Source organism: Salmo salar, chromosome 15, assembly GCF_965601325.2.
Source record: "Salmo salar chromosome 15, fSalSal1, whole genome shotgun sequence".
Lineage (NCBI taxonomy): Eukaryota > Metazoa > Chordata > Actinopteri > Salmoniformes > Salmonidae > Salmo > Salmo salar.
In genome coordinates, this window is record NC_138305.1 from 48,983,749 (window position 1) to 49,007,181 (window position 23,433).

At 44.9% G+C, this 23,433-nt stretch overlaps 1 protein-coding gene across 1 annotated transcript in view; it reads left to right on the plus strand.

Moving 5' to 3' along the window:
* syne2a (spectrin repeat containing, nuclear envelope 2a) overlaps positions 1–23,433 on the plus strand; it is a 216,192-nt gene that overhangs the window by 25,391 nt on the left and 167,368 nt on the right. The window contains exons 16-39 of the mRNA XM_082961486.1: positions 881–1,045; positions 1,375–1,512; positions 3,655–3,756; positions 4,179–4,337; positions 6,928–7,086; positions 7,403–8,206; positions 8,567–8,701; positions 10,069–10,262; positions 10,768–11,077; positions 12,109–12,230; positions 12,951–13,074; positions 13,577–13,737; positions 14,035–14,185; positions 14,462–15,261; positions 15,419–15,592; positions 16,338–16,488; positions 17,286–17,444; positions 17,766–17,933; positions 18,182–18,283; positions 18,883–19,086; positions 19,392–19,597; positions 19,843–19,950; positions 20,107–20,401; positions 20,570–20,748. Of these exons, the coding sequence (XP_082817612.1) occupies positions 881–1,045; positions 1,375–1,512; positions 3,655–3,756; positions 4,179–4,337; positions 6,928–7,086; positions 7,403–8,206; positions 8,567–8,701; positions 10,069–10,262; positions 10,768–11,077; positions 12,109–12,230; positions 12,951–13,074; positions 13,577–13,737; positions 14,035–14,185; positions 14,462–15,261; positions 15,419–15,592; positions 16,338–16,488; positions 17,286–17,444; positions 17,766–17,933; positions 18,182–18,283; positions 18,883–19,086; positions 19,392–19,597; positions 19,843–19,950; positions 20,107–20,401; positions 20,570–20,748 (5,270 nt within the window). The remainder of the gene's footprint in view (positions 1–880; positions 1,046–1,374; positions 1,513–3,654; positions 3,757–4,178; positions 4,338–6,927; positions 7,087–7,402; positions 8,207–8,566; positions 8,702–10,068; positions 10,263–10,767; positions 11,078–12,108; positions 12,231–12,950; positions 13,075–13,576; positions 13,738–14,034; positions 14,186–14,461; positions 15,262–15,418; positions 15,593–16,337; positions 16,489–17,285; positions 17,445–17,765; positions 17,934–18,181; positions 18,284–18,882; positions 19,087–19,391; positions 19,598–19,842; positions 19,951–20,106; positions 20,402–20,569; positions 20,749–23,433) is intronic.

Here is a 23,433-nt window from a genome sequence, read left to right on the forward strand (position 1 = left end):
GAACATTGTAACAATAATCGACCGGACAAAGATGAACAAAGGGCACACTTATAAAATTACTAATCAATGGGATATGGACCAGGTGTGCGTAATGACAGTTCCGGAGGGATCCGTGACAGTTGTACTGGCAAACTTGATGTAAAGAAGTGACATTTTATGTCATTATGTGAATGTGTCTAAATACCATAAAATGGCATTGAATTTTATGACTGTGGTTAATTGTAACAAATGTTACAATTAAGCCCTATTACAAATCTGAGCCTAATCTGAGTCTAAGAAAATACAACAATAATTGTCATCAGTTATATCAATCAAAATACCTCTTCTTTCTGATAAAAATGACATATGATTAGATACATGGAGACTGTTCTGCAAGTCAATAATTAAGAGAGACAGCAAGAATATTTAGAATTAATAAAACAAAAGATTTCAGCAAAACTTCCTGGGCATGTAAATACACTTACCAAACATTAACACATTGAATAACAGCTTTCTAAGTTATTTCTAATTTGAGTTATGGAGTTGTTACTTTGTGCCCCGTGTTACTTTGTCTCCCCTACCACCTCATTTAAAAATTGTTTTCCTCTTTCTTGTCTACTGGACACAGGACGGATTCAACTAATCATGGATCTGGTGATTAGTTGATGAGTTGAATCAGATGTGTTAGTACTGGGATAGAACAAAAGCCTTGAGAGCTAACATCTTGTTTGATCAGTATTTGATGTAGATTTCTGGTAAAAGGAATTTTCAGTTTGCAAATTTATTGCAAGTAGTCTATATATTGAAAATATAATACTTTCTTATGGCAGGTACAACATATTTATCTTGTGTGAAATGTTCTGTTGGAAAGCTTGACCGTACTGTCTCTCCAACCCTTTAGGGGACATCCCAGCAGGTGTCCCAGTGGAGCACCCTGCAGGCCTACCTGAACGAGGTGGGTAACTTCCTCATCGAGGTCACAGACCCAGCTACCAGCAAAGCCCTGGTAGCGGAACTTAGAAAGCTGAACATGCAGTGGGCCGACTACATGAAGAGGACTATGTTTGTGAGTGCTATTGTCCCCTATACAAACTTTTCTGATCTTTTCACCATCCATTTGTTGGTTGTTATTTGTGTATGTAAATGTAAGTGGTTCAGCGTAACCTTGCCTAAGACCGGGGTTGTATTACATTAAAGGTTTTAGAAGATTTTGCAACAGAACACGAAAATAAGCATTTCCTATTGATCAAGTCCACGGTAGTCCCTCCCTGTTTCAGTTTGTTATCTTCAGGCCTAATGAATATGACCCTGAGGACTAGCTCCCAGAATGAATGGCCAGGCTTTAGCACAGTGACCTAAAGATGTGTGTGGTCTGAATCCTCTTGTGTTAACTAGGAGGTATCGAACCAGCCCAGTGCTGGTCCTCTGAGCATCCAGGCGGTTCAGGCTCTGGCCCAAGAGGCAGGCTGGGTGCTGAGGGAGCACCTAGAGGTGGAGTCTGTCCCACTGAAAGCCTACAAGAAGAGGGTGCAGGTACACTACTCTCCTGGGTAAAAGTTCCACTAGATACAGATCTAGGATCAGCTTCCCTTCCCCCAATCCTAACCTTAACCGTTAGTGGGGAAAATACTGACCCAAGATCAGCATCAATGGGCAACTTCACCCTACACTGGTATGCAACATTTTACAATTTAGACATTTATCAGACACGCTTATCCAGAGTGCCTTACAGTTAATGTATTCATCTTAAGATAGCTAGGTGGGACAACCGCATATCACAGGCATACAAAGTACATTTTTCCTCAATAAAGTAGAGTCAGTGTCAGTGGACTCAGAGCTAGAAGGGGGGGGGGGGGGGGGGTCAAGTGCTGGTTCGATTTTATAAAATGTTTTAATTGGGGGGTGGGTGGTGAGGAGGAGAGTTGGTAAGAAATTAATCAAAGGCAGACTTTGGGAGGTTGAAGTCGGCAAGTACGAAGAGCGGTGAGCCATCGTCAGGATATGAGATTATCAAGGTGTCAAGCTCATTGAGGAACTTTCCAAGGGTCCCTGGTGGGTGATAGATGACAATAATGTTAAGCTTGGGTGGACAAGTGACAGTGACAGCATGGAATTCAAATGAGGTGTACAGGTGAGAGAGGGAGAAAAGAGAAAATCTCCACTTATGAGAAATGAGTAGACCTGTGCCACCACTGCGACGACTAGATGCTCTTCGGACTATGAGAGGAAACGTAGTCAGATGAAGAGAGCAGCTGGACTAGCAGTGTTCTCTGGGGTGATCCATGTCTCCATCAGGGCCAAAAAGTCAAGGGACTAAGAACTCTACGTTCTTGAGCGCAGATCAGCTGTTCCAAACGCTGCCAGAGACCCGGAATTCCACATGAGTTATGTGTGCAGTGTACACTAAATTAGAAGGGTTGCAGCCATGGGGTGGGGAGCGTCTGTAAAGCCTACAGGGAGAGGTGCAAACAGGTATAGAAAACACACACATAAACTCAGCAAAAAAAGAAACGTCCCTCTTTCAAAGATAATTCGTAAAAATCCAAATAACTTAACAGATCTTCATTGTAAAGGGTTTAAACACTGTTTCCCATGCTTGTTCAATGAACCATAAACAATTAATGAACATGCACCTGTGGAACGGTCGTTAAGACGCTAACAGCTTACAGATGGTAGGCAATTAAGGTCACAGTTATGACAACTTAGGACACTAAAGAGCCTCTTTCTACTGACTCTGATAAACACCAAAAGAAAGATGCCCAGGGTCCCTGCTCATCTGTGTGAACGTGCCTTAGGCATGTTGCAAGGAGGCATGAGGACTGCAGATGTGGCCAGGGCAATAAATTGCAAGGTCCGTACTGTGGGACGCCTAAGACAGCATTGCAGGCAATCTCATTCTTGAAGAATCCTTTTGGGTTTCATGTAAAAGCCTTTCCACAGAGGGTTCTAAATGGAACCCAAAAGAGTTCTACCTGGAACCAAAAAGGGTTCCACCTGGAACCTAAAAGGGTTTTCTTATGGGGACAACCAAAGCACCCTTTGGAAGCCCTGTGCGTCTCAACCAATAGCCAATATCGGCTAAATATCCCAAGCAGGGCTACAGCAACTTCCAGAGAGGGTCAGGCTCCTTGGACTTTGAGGTGACCACTCTGGTTTGGCTATCCACTGCGCAGTGCAAGTGGGGGTCCGTGGAGTTTTATGAACATCAAGGCACACACACAGTGAATTTGGATCCTCAATCTCGTTGGTGTGATGATAAGGTTCATGTGGCTCAACAGCAGATTTTACTTTCAAAGTTCTGATTGGCCAAAGTGGTGAAGCCTCTGAAGGGCCTCTGCAGTGCACATATGTAGCCTATAGTTCTTCATCATTCTTGCCACCACCAGAGAAAAGACAGGGATGAAACCACCATTTAACTACCTCTAGGCTGCTATATATATATATATATTTATTTGGTTTGTCATTCTGATGTTTTCCATGGAATCTTAGAGGTATTTAAATATAATTTATCAGAACACATTTTCCAGAAATACCAGCTTCATGTATTCTCAAATTGAACAAAAGTGAGGGGGCGCCACTCCCCTGCGCTCCGGCAGTACTACAACCCTAGTTTGCACATGGTGCAAAGCACTGTCTTTCACGCCCTTATTTTCTTTCCTATTTTTGTCCCCGCAGCTTTTGAGTAAGAAGATAATGCAGGTGGATTTGGGTTCTCTCAGCCCATCCCAAGACTTCCCTGTGGACAAAGTGGAAAAACTCAGACATACACTCCCGGAGGTAGCCCCAATCTCTGTGCCTTTCTGCTGGCCTTTCAAACACCGGGACAGTTCTGTGGATGTGAACGATTTTAGACTAGCAGTTTTAAGATGTTTTTCTAGTGTGCTGGCAGCTGTTAAGACAAGAATGTGATTATAAGAAGATTTTACAAGAAACAGCATTATGTTTTGATACAAGTGGATATAATTTGTGAACTAGGCTTAAATTCAAATTGCAGTCAGTCAATTCAGGAAGAAAACTGAAATTACAGTCTAATAATTGGAAAAATGGAACCTATTTTCAATGTCTTTCAATAAACTGAAAATGAAAAAAGTACATCAAAACATTTTAGATTTGAACATTTTAAATTAACTGACTTCAATTCAGATTGAGACCAACTCTAACGCCAACCCTAATCTGCACGTGTGTGTGTGTGTGTGCAGGTTTGGCAGGCGCTGGTCAGAGCGGAAAGGACATGCAGTGATCTACAGAGGGCCACGTCCATGTTAGAGGGCCGTTTGGCCGAGCTGAGTCACTGGGGGACCGAAGCCCTGGAGGTTCACCAGCACCTGGAAGAGAGGAAACCTGGAAGAGAGGCCAAAGTGAGCACCCACTATCTCCTCACTACTATTATCGTTAGCATACACTACTCGGTGCCGTTACACTTCTTGTTTTTACATGTCGCTGCTTAAGTGGACATGTATCACTATTTACAGTATTAATGTCCTTTTGCTGTATTCTAGTAGTGGCAGATCATGTATTCTAGTACTGGCAGATCATGTACTCTAGTAGTGGCAGATCATGTACTCTAGTACTGGCAGATCATGTACTCTAGTAGTGGCAGATCATGTACTCTTGTAGTGGCAGATCATGTACTCTAGTACTGGCAGATCATGTATTCTAGTAGTGGCAGATTATGTATTCTAGTACTGGCAGATCATGTACTCTAGTACTGGCAGATCATGTATTCTAGTACTGGCAGATCATGTATTCTAGTAGTGGCAGATCATGTACTCTAGTAGTGGCAGATCATGTACTCTAGTAGTGGCAGATCATGTACTCTAGTAGTGGCAGATCATGTATTCTATTACTGGCAGATCATATAGGCTACAGGTATTAACTTTAGCCCTACCAGCAAACTAAAAACATTCCTAGGACATTAGCTACCATTGCCATTAAGTTCTAATAAAATGTTCCATCACAAATGGAAGTCTTATGTTTGTGCATTTCTAATAACCAATTTCTGTGTTCATGCAAGTGACTGACTGAACGAATCCTCACTATCAGTATCTGCAATTTGGCAGGACGCCCAGAACCTTGTTTTAGGAAAGTTATCTCAGTTCAAGGTCTCAACTTCGAGAGAAGAAGCCTTGTGAGGTATTGGTCTGTCACATGCTTCAACCAGTATTAGTCAGTCACATGCATGAACCAAACGTTGATGATGAATTAATTATGATGAATAATGAATAAGCTAAATCATGCAAATATTACTTGTCTGTGTAAGTATATAAGATAACTAACGGGACTGCCCAGTTAGAGCTCCTGACAGACTTTCACTATGGGGCATCAAGTTTGTTGGAACCTCTCTAGTTAACTGTTAACCTCTATGGGCTAGGTGGGACGCTAGCGTGCCACCCGTGGTGCACTCCATCAACAGCAGGTGCATTTCAAGAGCGGCAAATTTGAATCCAAATAAATGTCAAAATTCAAATTTTTCAAACATACAACTATTTTACACCCTTTGAAAGATAAACATCTCCTTAATCTAACCACGTTTTACGATTTCAAAAAGGTTTTACGGCGAAAGCATAAATTTAGAGTATGTTAGGACAGTACATTTACAAGAGTTGTGTGTAATATTTTGTCAATTCAAAGACAGGGTCACCAAAACCATAAAACCAGCTAAAATGATGCACTAACCTTTTACAATCTCCATCAGATGACACTCCTAGGACATTATGTTAGACAATGCATGCATTTTTAGTTCTATCAAGTTCATATTTATATCCAAAAACAGCGTTTTACTATGGCATTGATGTTGAGGAAATCGTTTCCCTCCAATAACCAGCAGTCAAGTCAGCACCACTAATTAAATAATTAAAATTAGAAAACATTGGTAAAATATTATATTGTCATTTAAAGAATTATAGATTTACATCTCTTGAACGCAATCAACTTGCCAGATTTAAAAATAACCTTACTGGGAAATCACACTTTGCAATAATCTGAGCACTGCGCCCAGAAAAATACGCGTTGCGATACAGACTAGACGTCATGTTGGGGAGATCTAAAATCGAAAATACTATGTAAATAATCCATTACCTTTGATTCTCTTCATCAGATGTCACTTCCAGGTATCACAGGTCCATAACGAATGTAGTTTTGTTCAAAAAAGCTCATCATTTATGTCCAAAAATCTCCGTCTTGTTAGCACATGATCTAAGCCAGCCGGACTTCTCGTCATGAACGAGGGGAAAAAATATATTTACGTTCGTTCAAACATGTCAAACGTTGTATAGCATAAATCATTAGGGCCTTTTTTAACCAGAACATGAATAATATTCAAGGTGGACGAATGCATACTCTTTTATAACGTATTGGAACGAGGGTACCCAACATGAACTCGCGCGCCAGGTGTCTAATGGGCCATCATCGTTCCATGGCTCTTGTTCGGTCAGATCTCCCTCCAGAAGACTCAAAACACTTTGTAAAGGCTGGTGACATCTAGTGGAAGCAATAGGAAGTGCCAAAATATTCCTCAGCCCCTGTGTTTTTCAATGGGATAGGTTTAAAGGTAATACAACACATCAGGTATCCACTTCCTGTCAGAAAATGTCTCAGGGTTTTGCCTGCCAAATGAGTTCTGTTATACTCACAGACACCATTCAAACAGTTTTAGAAAATTTAGGGTGTTTTCTATCCATATGTAATAAGTATATGCATATTCTAGTTACTGGGTAGGAGTGGTAACCAGATTAAATCGGGTATGTTTTTTTTATCCAGCCGTGTCAATACTGCCCCCTAGCCCTAACAGGTTAATAAACAATGATTCATTTAGATTGACTTCAAGTGTCCCTGGTGATATTTTCCACAACATGTGTAGAATATCCACGACACATTACTTCATAACATTCCATAAACTTTAAAATAATGTTTTTGCAACATTTTGTTTGTTTCTCTTGTTCTGCACAGGCACTGATCTCTCGTGGCCTGCAGCTTGAGGGCCAAGTGGTGACAGAGGGGCAGGACCTGCAAGTCCTGGTGGAGAAAGCACAGACGAACTCCCCTATTCAACACCTCAATGCAGCTGCTTTGGAGGACAGAGTCACAGAAGCGGTTGCCCAGGCTCAGGTACTTACAGTAATGGACAACGGATTCACACAGCAGCCATGATTATATGACATTTCAGGCTAGCTGGGTAGGAAATGGAAGTGCTCCATTTCAGTCTATGGAAAACAGTGTGGGTCGTCATGTTCGACCATTAAACTAGCAGATTATTAATAAATCCAGTTGTTGGCTGTTACATTCTCAAAGACCCAACCCTTAGTTTATGAACATGTTAAGACCTGACTGTAGGCGGATATAGAAATTGAGGAGTGCTCTTTGAAGTTTGTCTGTCTCAGTTTCAGAGGTGTTTGCTTTGGGTTGTGTGTCTCTCCTTTTCCAGGAAATTGTGGAGATGCTTAGCTCCCTGGGGTCGAGGCGAGCTTGGGTGCCGGCGGGGGATGAGCCACCACCCAAGGTGCTAGTCCGCTGGTACTCACTGCCAGAGACCCAGAGGGGTTCATTTGCAGCGGCCACAGCCAAGAGCAAGAGTGACCTGCCATCCCACGCCAAGCTTGCAACTCAGACACCCCCACATTGGCGGCACACAGAACCCCATAGCCCACTGCAAGGGGACCGTCTACCCCAGGCCATCAGCCAGCAGACAGCCACCACCAAGGCCCTACCACAAAGTCAACCTCACACTCAGACCCCAACACAGCCTCAGCCGGTGGGCCTCACTACATCTCAGGTTCAGACTCAAAACAAACCTCAAACGCAGCAAACTCAAACTCCCATTGAACCACGAGTTCAGCTTCTGGCCCAAGTTCAAACATACGCCAAAACCAGTGAAACTCAACCTTTGAACCAAAGTCACGAAGAGCAAGAGCAGCAGCCTGTGGGTCAATCTTTGTACCATGATCCCACGGTGCCCCAAACCCAGTCTGAACCAACTCAAAAACAGACCCACATCCCCAAATTCAGAGTTAAAGGCCAACTGAGGACCCAGAACCCTCCTCAACAGGGTAGCGACCAAGCCTCTCCACACCCACCGTTCATGGTCCATAGCGAGATCTACTCGAAAGCCAAGGCGATGGCTAGGAGCAGGCTGGAGAAGGCCAAGTTTCGCTTGCAAGAGAACATCCAGGAAGCCATTGTACTCTTCAGTGACCGAGAGATGTCTGACTGGCAAGCCAAGAGAAAAGAGGTATGAAATCAAAGAGTATTTCATCTCACATTTGAGTTTTTTTCCTTGTCAAGGTTACCATTTCCATTTCCATTATTATCACGTGGGTAACTTTTTAATAGGTCTGAATAGTGTCTCTTTATTTAATATCTGTTAAATTTTGTGCAATATAGTAAAAATGTTCCTTTGTCAGAAGTTGTCATTTGTAATCCCGGAGTATGGCAACGGTGCAACACCTCAGATTTATGGAATTCAATGTATTTTTGGAGTGTTGGTCAATGGTCAGTGTTGGTCAATGGTCAGTATGTGGTTGTGTTGTCCATGGTCAACATGTCCGTGTGGTGGTCATGATTTTTGTCTGCATGATCTCTCGTCCTCCAGAGGGCCTTGGGTGCTTTGAGGCCCGCCATCCTGGAGGAGTTCCTGGGGGCCGCTGAGGGTTTGGGGGCCCTCTGCTCTGGGGCCCAGCTCCAAGCTGTGAAGCTACTGTCTCTTTCAGTCAGGAGCCAGTGGGAGGTAAGAATGGGAAAAGGAGCTGGTTCAAAGAAGACATTACATTTACCTAAAATGTTATATTTTCGTCATTTAGAAGACAGCCTTATCCAGAGTGACTTACAAAAAGGGACACTATAGAAAATGTTTGTTCACTGTTTGCTGCCTTTGATAAATAAAATGTATTTATTTTTTAAGAAGTGGGGCAGTCCCACACTTACATATTTTATTGTTTATTGGATAGGACAGAAAGAGGTATAGACGAAAAATAGGAGAGTTGTGGCTGAAAGAGCAATGGGCTGGATTCAAACCCATGCTGGTAGCAGTACATGTATTCCAGAGGCAGCAGCCTAGACAGCTAGACCTCCCCAGGCCACAATAAATAACCTTTTAATAAAACATAATGGTTAGGGTTGGCAGAAAAGTGATGATTGAACTCATACCTAACAGGGCTTTGAGCTCCATTGGGAAATGTATAGGTTATGTGCAGATCAGTGGATACATTGTTTTGTTAACCTATCACAATCCAATTGCAGGGAGCTGTATGGTGTCCATATTAGGATTGCACACACCAGCTGTAGTTGTGTCAGTCACAAGGAGTCCTAATATGAACACTGTACCAATGCATTGCATGAGCAGCTTATCATTCTATGCTCATTTCATTTGATTTAATGCCTAGTCTTACTAACAGTGGTTTTGTGTCTTGTGACGCCCAGGCTGTGCATTCAGAGATGACTGCCTTTTTGCCACTCTTGTGGTCTGAGATCAACGGGGTGCGGTCCCTTAACCCCACTGTTATGAGATGTGACATATACACTACTAACACTGAGCGAGATGCCACTGACCCTGAACCTGTGTACAGACAACAGGTACCACGAAATCTTTTGAATCAATATTTCACAGCATTGTTGCACGGTAACATGATAGCATGAAATGAGGCCTAATTTCCATTAGTGGTGGCTGGGGGAATAAATGGAATGATATCAAAATGATATGCTTTCCATGTGTTTGATACCACTCCGTTCACTCCATTCAAGCCATTATTATGAGCTGTCCTCCCCTTACCAGCCACCGGTGATTGTCATGCAATGGAGGCTTTGAAGCAGAAGGGTTGGGAGGAGATGTATTTTTTTTACAGGTTGATCCTGATTGTACATCAGTCTCATTTAGTCTAACGGGGTTCTCATTCTCCAAACCACTGTACTTCACTGTACTCCAAACGTGGCTCTGGAGCTTGGTCTACATCAGGGATGGGAAACTTTGATGGGGGTCGGGGCCACAAGAAATCTGAACTCATCATGAGGGGCCGCAGTTGCTTGCGGGTCTGTGTACCCACATGTGCGTAACCGTGTTTCAGTAGGATTCATTCTATTTTATTTATATTGTTCTAGGCATGTCTACCCACAGCGGGCAGTGCGACACTGAGGGGTGCAGAGCGCCTGGAGGCCCTCAGGGAGCTGTGTGAGACCCTGGCTCCGGAAAGTGCCCCCAGCAGAGCTGCAGTCCAGCGAAGGGAGTCAGGGGGAGGGAAGGAGAGCATGCTGCCGCAACTGCAGCACGGTGCCACAGTGCCCCCGCAGGACAGGTGAAACATAGCGCTACATTTACAAAGTTTCAATGGTGCTCTACAGAAACAAACTGGCCATTGGGAAGTTTCGGCAAATGCCAGATGGGCTGGTCCATCTTTAGCCCAGTGGTCTGGTATAAATTGAGGGTTTTGCGTAAAATGATCATTATTTGGCTAGTAATTGGGGCCTCAAGGGAAAAAATGGGCCGGTGTACTAGAAATGCCCGGGCCAATTTGTGGTCTGCACATGGTAATCAATGCAACAATTCTAATTGCAAATAACCCGTAATGTCTTTAATATCTTAGTAGTGATAAAATGATTCAATTCATTTAGATTATTGTTTGATGCTATAAAGTTAAATTATTGATGGGCTAGTTAAACATCAGCCACTTGTTTTGTCTGTAAAACCTCAAACTATTAAATATGTGTATTTATATTTATATTTCCTGAGGCCAGGCAATAGGATTAGCTAAGTGATTGTCCTGGGTTTTATCCCCTGTTGTTGTTCTTGTGTCACTTTAGCAGGGGGTGCGAGCCTGGAGATCACACCCTGCTGAGCGAGACTGGCCAGCAGGCTGGCCCACAAAAGCAAAGCCAGGAGCTCCCACAAAAGCAAGCTGGACACCGCTCTCAGGCTCTGCAAGACCAGAACCAAACCCAACTAAAACAGGACCGCCCACTGCAAGTCCAGGGTCTCCCACTGCAGACCCCGGAACACCCACTCCCAGTCCAAGATCGCCCATTGCATGTCCAGGGCCGCCTACTGCAAGTCCAAGGGGGTCGTTTAATGCATATCCAGAAAAGCCACCAACAAGGCCCAAATCACACTCAGGTACTGGAAGTGGTAGGATGGTAGGATGCTAGTCTTCGGTATCCTGAATCTGGTGTTTCACTCTTACTAATGGCTGGAAAAGTATCTTCTCAGAGAGTGGGCTTGGGCTCAATGAAGGGTGTGGATATATTCTCAGATGGCTCTGGTTACATTGACATTTCAAGGACTAGGCCAACTAGCTAGCTAGTTAGTTAGCAGAAAGGAAATCTGCACTATGGCTTCATTCAAAATATTTATGCTGTATCAGAGGATACATTAGTTAGAGGTAAATTAGTTAATAGACCAATAAGAAAGAAGGTTCCGCACCTCTCTGCCTATAATAGCTAGTTTTCCCATCCCCACTCAGACCACTCCCAGACAGTCCTTGCAAAATTCTTGCTTGAGAAATTGCTCTTTGCTAAGAAGCAATTTTTTTTATTTTTTTTTACAATTTTAATTGAAAACAATCACAGTAAGGTACTTAATTGTTACCCAGAAATTATTTGATATTAATATATAAACGGATGCATTGGACCTTTAAACTGGCCTTTGTGAAGAGCCATGGTGTAGTGGTAACAGTCCCTGGCACGTGTCATAATTTACAACTCCCCACCGGAGACTGGGGTTTAGCCCCTGCATTCACCCTTCTCATTGTTTCTCCTCATCTCAGTTACTTGCAGTCTGAATAAAGTGTTAAAACACCCTCAAAAAACTGGCATTTGCCCTTTTCCTAAGAACCTCATACTAGAGGCCGAGTCTTGGTTGGCTGCTCCTGGCACCTCTTATGACAGAGGCAGCTGTAGGAGTTAATCCCCAGTAATTGGATAAAGCCGTGCTAGAGGGTGTAGGGTGAAGTTGCCTCTACATGCTGATCCTGTGTCAGTATAGCATTTCCCCCCTAATGGTTAAGAAAATAATTAAGGGAGGGGAAGCTGATCCTGTATCTGTACCTAGGGGGGAAACTTCATGCCGGAGTGTGCTAGAGCCACTGTCCGGCATTACTGCCTCCCCTGACCCTGCTGTTACCGTGCGCCTGTTTGCCTGTCTCCTAGATGATCATCAGGGGCGATAGCGTGGAGACCGAGCAGCCAGCACCTGAACGGACAGTCATCCCGGCCGCTGCCACCACCCCCCCACAGGAAGAGGGGTCGTCAACGCAGGAAGTGGTGGAGAGGTAAGGGATCCATCTCTACTGTTTGTTGGCTAGTGTAAACAAAAGTAAAAAAAGACAGTCAAGACGCACGCTGATAATTCTCTTCCATTAAAGCCTCTTTTCAATTTGTTCAAGGCGAGCTCAAATCGTTGCATTAGCCTACACAGTTTGTAAGCCTGGATAGGATGAGCTGAAAAGAACAATGGTTGGATCATGTGTTGATGCTGAGATATGGATAGAGAAACAGATTGGAATGACTGTAAAATGTTTAGTTAAATATACACTTTCATATATAGATATAGAATGCTATAAGAAAGCTATAAGCTGTTTATAGACACTGTGCCAACCACTACAACAACAAGTTGCCAGGGCCAATCGACCACATTACCAAACCGTTTCAACCAACGCTCCATTTTAAAACTTGTCGCACTTGTTGACATTTAAACTTTGATGGTTTTGTTTAATGCAGGAGAACGTCGCTAATGTGAGTGACGCTTTATTCTCACCTCTGGTTTTCAGGGACAGTGTCCCTGGTTGTTTTGAAAGATGCTCATAGATCAAATGTGTTGTTATTAAATGACTGCACTGAATCAATTGAACAACTTTTTATATTTTATCTATTTTTGCTGGTTGTTTTTAGGTTTTTAATTTCTGTCTTAATTTGTTTGCACTGCGTCAACAAATGTCACTTTTGTAAAACATTTTTTTTAATAATAACAAAGTTGAACCTTGGCTATTCAGGTACAGAGCTTCCCGTTCAGCCTTCCATTCACAGCTCCAGAGAAACAGACAGAGTCTGGAGAGAGAGTTTCAGCCCGAGCCAGTCACCACCTCTGCCCTGCACAGCCACATCAAGGAGCTACAGGTAAGTCTCAGCCATAGAATGGTTTATTTCACACATATATAAATACCTGTGCCACAATAATGCACGTTGGCAGTTTACTATGCAGAAACATTGAATAGCTTTGCAGCTTACACAAGATAAAAAAAATACATTAAATAGACAAAGAACTACTGGAAGGGACAAAGCCCAGGCTCACACCAATTGGACTGGAACACTCATGTGTGACACGGATCATTTCTATGGTCTCAGCTGCCTTCCTGCCAGATTTGTGTTCAGTAAGACACGCTGTTTGGAAATTAGAATATCTTATTGTACACGTTCAGGTAGTACCTCCCCATTTCAGTCCGTTTCAAACGTGAGTGTGTACATAAAAAAAAATGTGTGCGTGTGTTTTAAATGTGTGTGCGTTTCAAAAATACGTGTGTGTGTGTGTGTGTGTGTGTGTGTGTGTGTGTGTGTGTGTGTGTGTGTGTGTGTGTGTGTGTGTGTGTGTGTGTGTGTGTGTGTGTGTGTGTGTCGGCAGGCTCTTAAGCAGGAGACTGAGGTGCTGTGGTTTGAGTTTGAGCTGCAGTCCTCCCAGGTATCCCAGCAGCAGATTGCAGAGGGAGGTAGACTGGAGGGGGACAGTGAAGGGGCCAAGCTCGTTCAGCAGTGGAGAGGCCAGCAGATCTGCCTGCAGACCAGGTCCAGTCCCACTTTCAAGTTAATTTGATTTATTTGAAAAAGTGCATTTGGGGAGACGTATGATAAAAGATACTAACGAGACTAGGGAAGTCTCCACTCCCCTTTCGAATTTCAAAAGATGCGAACACATGTAGGGACCAATTGTGTTGAATTTTTTTTGGGTTCAAAGTACCCATTGTTACCACATCATTTCCTTTTAAATACTTGGTAGTTATTCCTGCATTTGTGTGTTTGTGTGTGCATACATGTATGTGTGTGTGCGTGTGTAAAATTAAATGGCTTGTGTTTCTCTCTCAGAATGGCTTCTCTGGCCACCACCGTGGAGCTGATGGAATCAGCAGACTCTCAGATATCACTGATCTCAGACCAGCTTGACCGCATCACCAGGCAGCCCATAGCTATCTCACTCTATGGGCTGACTGATCCCTTGACTGTGGCTGACTTTAAGGTATACTGTACATGTCAGTGTTCACTCATCAGTTGACTTGACTCACAACAGTTGATGAGTTGTATGTATTTTGTTCAACACACACACACACACACACACACACACACACACACACACACACACACACACACACACACACACACACACACACACACACACACACACACACACTAAGCTCATGAGCCGTTAATAAGTGATTTTCTTCAATAATCAATGGGTAATTTAATCAAGTTCAAAGAGTGTGTCTTTAAGTGTCTACTGTCTTCCTGTCCCCAGGAAATGGACCAGCGGCTCCACGCGGAGCTGAAGTGCGTGTCGGGGCAGACCTCCGAGGGGGAGTCCCTAGACCCCTCTACACCCCCACCCCTGTGCCACCGCCTCCACCAGCTCAGAGAGACACTAAAGAGGGTGCGCTCTGCCGCCGGGGCCCTTGATCGCTTTCTAGCCCAGATACGAGAAGCCGATGCTGGGATACAGGCTGCGCTGGTTCCCTTGGACCACTGGCAACATGGAGATGGTGCGACCCGGGCCCGAGGCAGGCATTCCGGGCTGCTGTCTATCCGGCAGAGTGTGAGGAAGTACGAAGAAGAAGCCGGGAGCGTGGATGGTCTACTGGAGGCAGCCGGAATGGAGTTGACGATGGAAGGTGCTGCTGTCACTTGTCGTGACACAGTGGCAGCGTTGTCACAGCGACTGGATGAGGCAGACCTCGAGTTGGCCGGAAGCGGAATTGGGAGGGGGCAGAAGCAGAAGGAGGAGGAGGAGCTAAGCCTTAAAGGGTGGGGGAAAGGGGAGGGGCCTGACATGCAGAGGAGGGGATTGGAACAAAAGGAAGATGATGCGTTCCAAAGAAAGAGAGGGCAGGAACAGGGGGTAGGGCCTAAGGCCCAAAGAAGGAGGGAAGAGGAGGAATCATCGGGCCTTAGGAGGAAGGGCCAGGTGGAAGGGAAAGAGGGGGAGGAGAAGAGGAGTTCAGGCCAGAGGAGGATGGCCCTATTGGTGGTCCTGAGGGAGATTCAGAGGGCAGTGGAGCAGCAGGGACTGAAGGAGCCGACACTCCCTGCGGTGCAGCACAGGTGAGTGACAAACATGCACACAAACACACACATACACACAAACACACACATACACACACACACACACACACACACACACACACACACATACACACTTTCTCTGTAGCACTTGTGGATGAGCAAACACGCTCTTTTACCCTGTCCTCCTCCTCCTCAGGATGCGTGCATTGGCAGACCTGGAGGGGCGTCTGGCTGCGCTGCGCTTTGAGCTGCAGAGTCTAGAGACTGCAGACCGCGCTGCTGCGCAAACGACACCCAACCCCGAGAGGGGTGGAGCCACACAGGAGCTGGAGACATTGTGGGAGGAGACCCATAGAGCCATTACAGAGAGGTAAGACAGAAAGAAGAGAGGAGAGTTGAAATAAAGGAGTGGAGGAGTGAAAAGATGGGAGAGAGGTGTCCAACAGAACCATTACTGGGGAGGTAAGAGAGGAAGAGGAGAGGTGAAGGAGAGGTGGAGTGACAGGATCAATGGGGAGGAGGATACTGCCCAAAATAAGAGGGGACACCATAGAGGGGAGGAAGATGCACTCCAAAGAAAGAAGGTACAGGAACAGGGGGAAGGGCTTAAGGCCCAAAGAAAGAGGGGAGAGGAGAAGACCAACAGAGGCATTACTGAGGTAAGAAGACAGATGAGGGAGAGGAGCAAAAAAGAAGAGACAAATGGAGGAGAGAGTAGGGAAAATACGTAGTGAGGTTAAAATGGAGGTAAAGAGGGCGTGAGGTTAAAATGGAGGTAACGAGGGCGTGAGGTTAAAATGGAGGTAACGAGGGCGTGAGGTTAAAATGGAGGTAACGAGGGCGTGAGGTTAAAATGGAGGTAAAGAGGCGTGTGGTTAAAATGGAGGTAAAGAGGCGTGTGGTTAAAATGGAGGTAAAGAGGGAGAGAGGTTAAAATGGAAGTAAAGAGTAGACAGACAAGTATCGAAGGGATGGGAAAGGTAACTTTCCAGAAAACAGTCAACACCTGATAAGGACACTTCAAATAAGAAATAACTGTATGTGTGACCGAGTGTGTGATTGAGCTGTGTGTGACTGTGCTGTGTGTGATCAAGCTGTGTGTGTGCATTGCACAGGCTGGATTGTTGTGGAAGTCTAACAGAATTACTGAAGAGGTTCCAAATGGTACACAGTCGTCTAAGCAGCACCTTACAGAGGGCCGAGCGCACCATCAGTGAACAGGCCTCGTACATGGGCAAAGACAACCTACAGAGACTCCTCACTAAGGTAAAGAGCTACAACTTATAGTAATGACAACAAAAACAATAACTGCAACAAGAACAACAGCCACAACCACAAGAACTATGCACCAGATAACACAACCACAAGAACTATGCACCAGATAACACAACCACAAGAACTATGCACCAGATAACACAACCACAAGAACTATGCACCAGATAACACAACCACAAGAACTATGCACCAGATAACACAACCACAAGAACTATGCACCAGATAACACAACCACAAGAACTATGCACCAGATAACACAACCACAAGAACTATGCACCAGATAACACAACCACAAGAACTATGCACCAGATAACACAACCACAAGAACTATGCAACAGATAACACAACCACAAGAACTATGCACCAGATAACACAACCACAAGAACTATGCACCATATAACACAACCACAAGAACTATGCACCAGATAACACAACCACAAGAACTATGCACCAGATAACACAACCACAAGAACTATGCACCAGATAACACAACCACAAGAACTATGCAACAGATAACACAACCACAAGAACTATGCAACAGATAACACAACCACAAGAACTATGCACCAGATAACACAACCATAATTATCTATTTTTTCCAACACACGATTGCAGCATAAGATCCTAATAACATTTTCTCTCAAATGTGCTTTGTTGTGTATTTATTTTTCATACTTTTCTTTTTCTGTGTGCCTTTGTTTGTATTTGTGTGTGTGTGTGTGTGTGTCTGTTTGTGTGTGTGTGTATGCGGGCATGCGTGCGTACATGTGCGTGTGTGTATATACCAGGTCCACAGCACCAAGGCAGAGTTGAGTGGTCTCGGGGAGGGAGTGGAGGAGATGCGAGGCGTCTGCAAGCAGCTGCAGACTCAGCTGCGCCAAATCCTTGACTGCCCTGAAACTCCATTTGAGGCCGAGGCTGACACCCTGATGGACCGCTGGCTAGATGTGAGTTCTCACCCTATTGCCAGAGACCAATACAAGTACAATTAGTTACACCATAGGGGGCCCTATAATGCCTCAGCAGAAAGACACGTTTTCAATTTGCATCAAATTTCTCACGTGACTTTGGCTCTCCTATTTTGTCACTTTAGGGTAGTGTAATAACAATGTTCAGCCAAGTGCGCTAGTACTAACCCTAAGGGTCAACATGTTTGCTCTGGTCTACCGAACGCAAGCCAAGTCTCATAGGGTAGGTACTCAGATAAATGTGTGTCCTGAATGGATTATTGCCTAGAACGCCAAACCTGACAGCTGTGATTTTCCCAGGTGACAGAGAGGACGGACTCTCACCTGGACAACCTACGCATGGGGCTGGACCTGTGGGATGGGCTGCTGCAGCTGGGCGGAGAGGTGGAGAGCTGGACCAGCCAAAAATTGGCCCACTTGGTGCAGTCACACCCCTTCCACAGCGAACAAGAAGTCACAGCCATGCAGGTAACATAACGCCCTCTGGCAACTCATGTCCTTTCACTTTGAAAGGGGAATCGTGATGGTCTGTCTGTCTGCCTGTTGATTCCAGTTAAAGATTCCAAGAGTACCATGTATTTCCGAATCTCAATTCATACTTTTTTTCTCTGCCGTTTTGTTTCATTGGGATTTCAACTAATTCCCTGACTATATTGAAATTGAAATGGATTGAGTCCCAACCTTGATCATGGACCCATGTTGTGTTCTTACTGTAGGAGGAGATCCGGGTCCAGGAGGAGAGTGTGGGGCGCTTCCACAGGAGGGCCTCTGAGATCCAGGTCTTGTTGCAGAGCAAGGAGCCCCCACTGGAGCTTCAGGTGAGTGGGTCTGAGAGGTGGGCCTGGTGGGAGTGGGACTTGAGTGGATCTGGAAATATGGAGTGATATTAGCTATATTAAATTCAATTTCTGGATACAAATGCTAAATTCTTTCCTTCAAATTTAATTTATCTTGGCACTAACTCCATATTGGATAAACAGGTTTGTGTGGGCCAGGGTAGGTCTGGGTGATCCAAGGCCTGGAAAAGCCTTAATGGGCATGGATGGGTCAGGGATAGCCTGTGTGAGTGGTATAACCTGGGTGGGTCTTGGTTAACCTCTGTTGTTCTGGGATAACCTGAATGGGCCTGGGGTAGCCTGTATACTTCTAGGACAGCCTGAATGGGCCTGGGATATGCTGTGTGGGTCTGAGATTGCCGGAGTTAGTCTGAATAAGTCTATATAGCACTGGGTGGTCCTGCACAGGTCTTTGCGCTTCTTCTTATGAAGTTCTTTATCACTACTTTAGAAAGGGTCCTTGTTTACAAAGTCGAAAGTAATACTCTCTCAGAGACACAATTTAGAGAAGTTTATTTTGTGAAATTTTCAAAATGATGCTCAGCAGTGACTGACTCTTCCACTTCCTCTTCCTCACCCAGGTGATCGAGACCCAGATGAGGAAGAAGATGGAGCAGGTGAAGGAGCTTTTCTCCGACCTCGGGGATGTCTACAGGCACCTGGTGGTGGCCAAGGGACAAGTGGCAGCCAAGATGGCCGAGTGTCACTCCTCTCTTCAGGGCATCCAGGACTCACTGGACACGCTCAGTGCTGCTGACGGCCCAAAGCTCCTCACACAGATTCAGGTGAGGGTCAATACTTTCCCATATGGTATCTCTTATGTTTGACCCATATCCCCATTTCAGAGGGTACCCATGGTTTCTTTGGTTCATGTGAGGGATGATTAAGAACTATGCTCCTGAGAGTCATTGATTGATTGAGTCATTGATTGATTGACTATAAAGACACAAAAATGTTCCTTGAACCTATTATATGTTCTTATTAGTGTCTAAAACTACCCAATGTTAAAAAACACTGCTTTCCATAATATTATTCTCCTCCTGCCACTAGTCTTGGTACTCATTGCTCAAACACCTGCTTTCATGTGCAGGAGCTGTCTGCACAGCTTCAGACACAGGAAAAGCAGGCGGAGGGCCTCCTGGAGGAGCTGCACCTCATGACCTCCGTGGCCAGCCCACAGAGCTTGCAGAGCCTAGCTGCGGATGGTGTCCGACTGCATGAGCTTGTCTGTGCAGCCCGTCAGCACATTAGTGAAATGAGGGTGCAGGCCCAGAGGGATATCGAGGCCTTGCACAGGTACTGGCTGTCACAAGCATACCTATTGATAGTTACAAGTGTATCTATTCAGATATTAGTCCGTCTTGGGTGTATAATGTGTGACATACTATCAGATTCCATGTTCCCCCAAATGTACTCCAAAATACAGCATCTATGATTTTTAGTGGTTTTGGTTGCACTATATTTTATGGTACGCAAATAACATATTAGTTAGGATTTACTTGCAGTAGTGTTTTACTAACGTGTGTGTGTTTGTGTGGTAGTCTGCAGGAGGAGTGTGCCCATCTGCAAGAGTGGTTGCAAGCTGCAGTGCTGAAGGTGGAGAAAGGAGAGGAGCTTAGCCGCTTGCAGGAGGAAATAGTCGAGCACAGGTCACATAATCTAAAATTGCATTAACTACAATGATGACATTTGCAATAATGATCAAAACAATAATTATGATGATGATGATGATGATGATGGCCATAAAGGTCATAATGATGGTAGTGATGGTTTTAACTCATCTGTCTCTCCTCCACCAAATCTAGTAAGCACATAGAGGCCCTCAGTGGACACATAACCACCTTGCATGGGAGCACCCTAAAGCATTCCCCCCTACTAAAAGAGGGTGAAAAACTTCTAGAGCGCTGCTGCAGTCTCCACACCCATCTGCTTTCTTCCAAGGAGAACCAGAGCTCTCTGTCCAGCCACACCCAGGCCTTCCAGACTCTGGCCCAGGACACCCACGCCTGGGTTAGAGTCTTGCAACAGCAGGCTGACTCTCTGGCCACTGGAGCCCCATGCTACCACAGCCAGGCTGAGCAAAGACTACAAGCTGCAGAGGTAAGAACCTGTCTTTGGGCTTACTCCAAACTCCGCCTGCAGATTATTTGGTGGTGGTGCAGATGTCCTCTAATAGCGCACAAAAAAGGAAATGACCTGAAATGAAAGTCACATATTGTACCTTTAAACATAACCTTTGTCTCTTGCTGCCTCTGTTGTGTCTGGCAGACTGTGTTGAGTGCCAAGGCAGAGGGAGAGTCTCGAATGAAGGAGCTGAAGGAAGCATGCCACAGGCTGGCCCACAGACCGGGCCTGGGAGAGCATCTGAAACTGGATGTCATGCAGACTGTCAGTGACACAGAGGTGCAGTGGGGAGCCGTTCTGCAGTCTGCAGACCAACACCGCAGGTAGGTGAATGAATGAGACTCGAGACACTAATCACTTTTCATGATTTTTTATATTTCTGTCAGAAAGGCATGACCTCTGTGTAATTGGTTGATAGTAGGAGAATATTGATTGATTGTGAATAGTTCAAGATGTACTCCTCAGTCTCTGTTTCTACCAACAGTGTAAACTGTAAACTTAGAGTGGGTCTTGGCAAATGTAAATGCCATTGAGTCATTTAAAGTTGAATTGTACATGCAGTTTTGCTCTCTCTCTATCTATCTCTCTCGCTCTCTCTCTATCGCTCTTTCTCTCTCACTCTCACTCTCTCTTACTCTCTTAAGCAAAAACACACTCCAGATCCATGCCACAAATCGTCATATTGTATTACACAACAGCACTGTAAAATGACTACAATATAGGCTCAATTATGATGCTGAATGTGTTTATTGTTCAAGAATAGAAGATAAGATGGGGGGACGGGTGAGGAGGATGCTATGCGTCAGAGTCTTTGTCCTCAGAGGCGATTGTCCTTTTGACTTTCTCTTCTTCTGTTTTGTCGGTCTCTGACTCTGCTGGGGGATTCAGTGTTGCCCTCATCATCATTCCACTTCTGTTCCTTGTGAATGAGGGACCCTGTTGGCCCAGGGCGTGGCTAGAACAGCTAATCTTAGCACTATCCTCAAGAGTAGGACTTAGTCTGCCAGGGGTTGGAAGGAAATTTGGCAAATAAGAAGGTACATCCTCACCTGAATATAGAATCATTAGAGTGGGGTTGTTAAGCCTTTGGCTCTTAGAACTCCGGCTACAGCAGTTCTCATCCTCTTCACCATAATCGCTTTGGTGTCTTGACACAGTGCTACAAGGCTTAGGTGTACGAGAGTGGGAAAAAATTGTGCTGGTGCGGCGGGCCACAGTGCTCCTTCTGAGAGTCATTTCTATCTCGTCATTGATCTCCTCCTGACGGCTTGATTTTCTGGAACGCTTTCTACCTTGAGCAATCGTAGGCTTGTGGTCATAAGAGGTCTGGGTGGTTGACTTGACAAGCTTGCTGTGAATTTGGACATTTCCGAAAAAAACCTGCTTTGACTTAGTTGTGTTTGCATGTTGAGGATCTGGTGCCTGGTGCCTGGGTGATCTTGCATTCCCAGAGGTGCCAGCCAATGGACTTGCTAGTTGGGAGCTCTGAGTTCTGCCATTACAGCAGAAGCCCTCTTCCGTGTCCTTGTTATCAGAGTCATAATCTGCATCTTCAGCTTCTAACTCTAAAATCTCGGGCAGGTTTCTACTTCCTCCAGATGTGTCAGGTAGGTCTGCCGGGTTGACTGTATATAAACACCTGTCTCTATCTTCATTCTCATGGTGCTCAATAGCTCTTGGTCTAGTGTATGGGTACGGGGTCAATCTCTTCACCCTTTGCATTGGCCCATGACTCTGAATGGAGATATGGGAATCTTCTTCTGCCAGCTCAGGTTGTTCACTTGCCATAAACTCTGGACTCCATGTGGTGCCAAGAGATTCTGCTTCATCAAACTCTTCATCATGCGAAGGGCTGGATGGCGTGAGTCTTAAATCGTTATATGGTTTTACATCACAGAAGAACATAGGTGGTGGAGGAGAGGAAGAAAAGTCAAGAGAAGGGGGTAAGTAAATCTCTTGCCTGTGATCGTGGGACAACTCAGTCCCTTGGTGGGATTTAGAAGAAACCTCAATGTTTTGTTTGGGCCCAGAAAATGTTTCAAACATTTGCACATCGTTTGTAGGAAGATCAATACCTTCCATGGGCTCATGAGACAGTTGGATCAGTTGCATGCACCCAGAAGACCACGTAGCCCTTTGTCTTGGTGGCATAGGTACCTTAAACACTCCCTGAGTCGCCAGTGATGGTTTGTTTTGTTGCTTGGAGTCGGTAGAGATCGCAAATCCTTGCCACGAGTCAGGGTTTAATTCAACCCCTAGCCTCTGCTCAGTACACACCTCATTCCTTTTCATAGGTTCAGAAGGAAGCTTAAACTCTCCTTGTGTCTCTGTGGACAATTCAGTCAGTTGTTGGGGCTGAGATACTTCAGATACTTTCAATATTTGCCAGGAGTTTGGTGACACCTCAGTCCCTTGATTGTACTCATAAAATTGTTCAATGTCTTGCCATGGACCAAAGGATGATTCAGTTTCTGGCCAGGGCTCAGTAGGAGCCTTTGACACTGTGCCAGGTTCTGGGGAAGGCACAGTTATTTGCTGGAGATCATTCTGCTGTGTTTCAGTAGAAGATATTCTAGGCTCAAGTGGTGGTTCAACAGCTGGTCTGTGCTCAGCAGATAAGCCAATCATAGGTTCAGATGACATTTCAATTATTTGGTGGGTTTTAAAAAAAAACTCAATCTGTTGTTTGGGCTCAGTTGACACTTCCAACTCTTGACCAGAATTTGGATCATTCCAAAGCATGGATTCATGAGGCAGCTCAATGTCTTGAAGGCACTGCTCAACTGTTTGTTTTGGTGGCAGAGGCAACTGGAGCACTTCCTGAGGCTCTTTGCTTTGCTCAGTCCATTGCAGGGGCTCCTCAAACACTTGACAGGAGTCTGAATTAAACTCTACCTCTTGTTTGTGATCAGGAGACTGCTCAATCATTTGCGATGGTTCACAAGCTGACACAATCTCTTGCCAGAGGTTAGATGGCCCTTTTAGTGTCTCATGCTCCCTGGACAGTT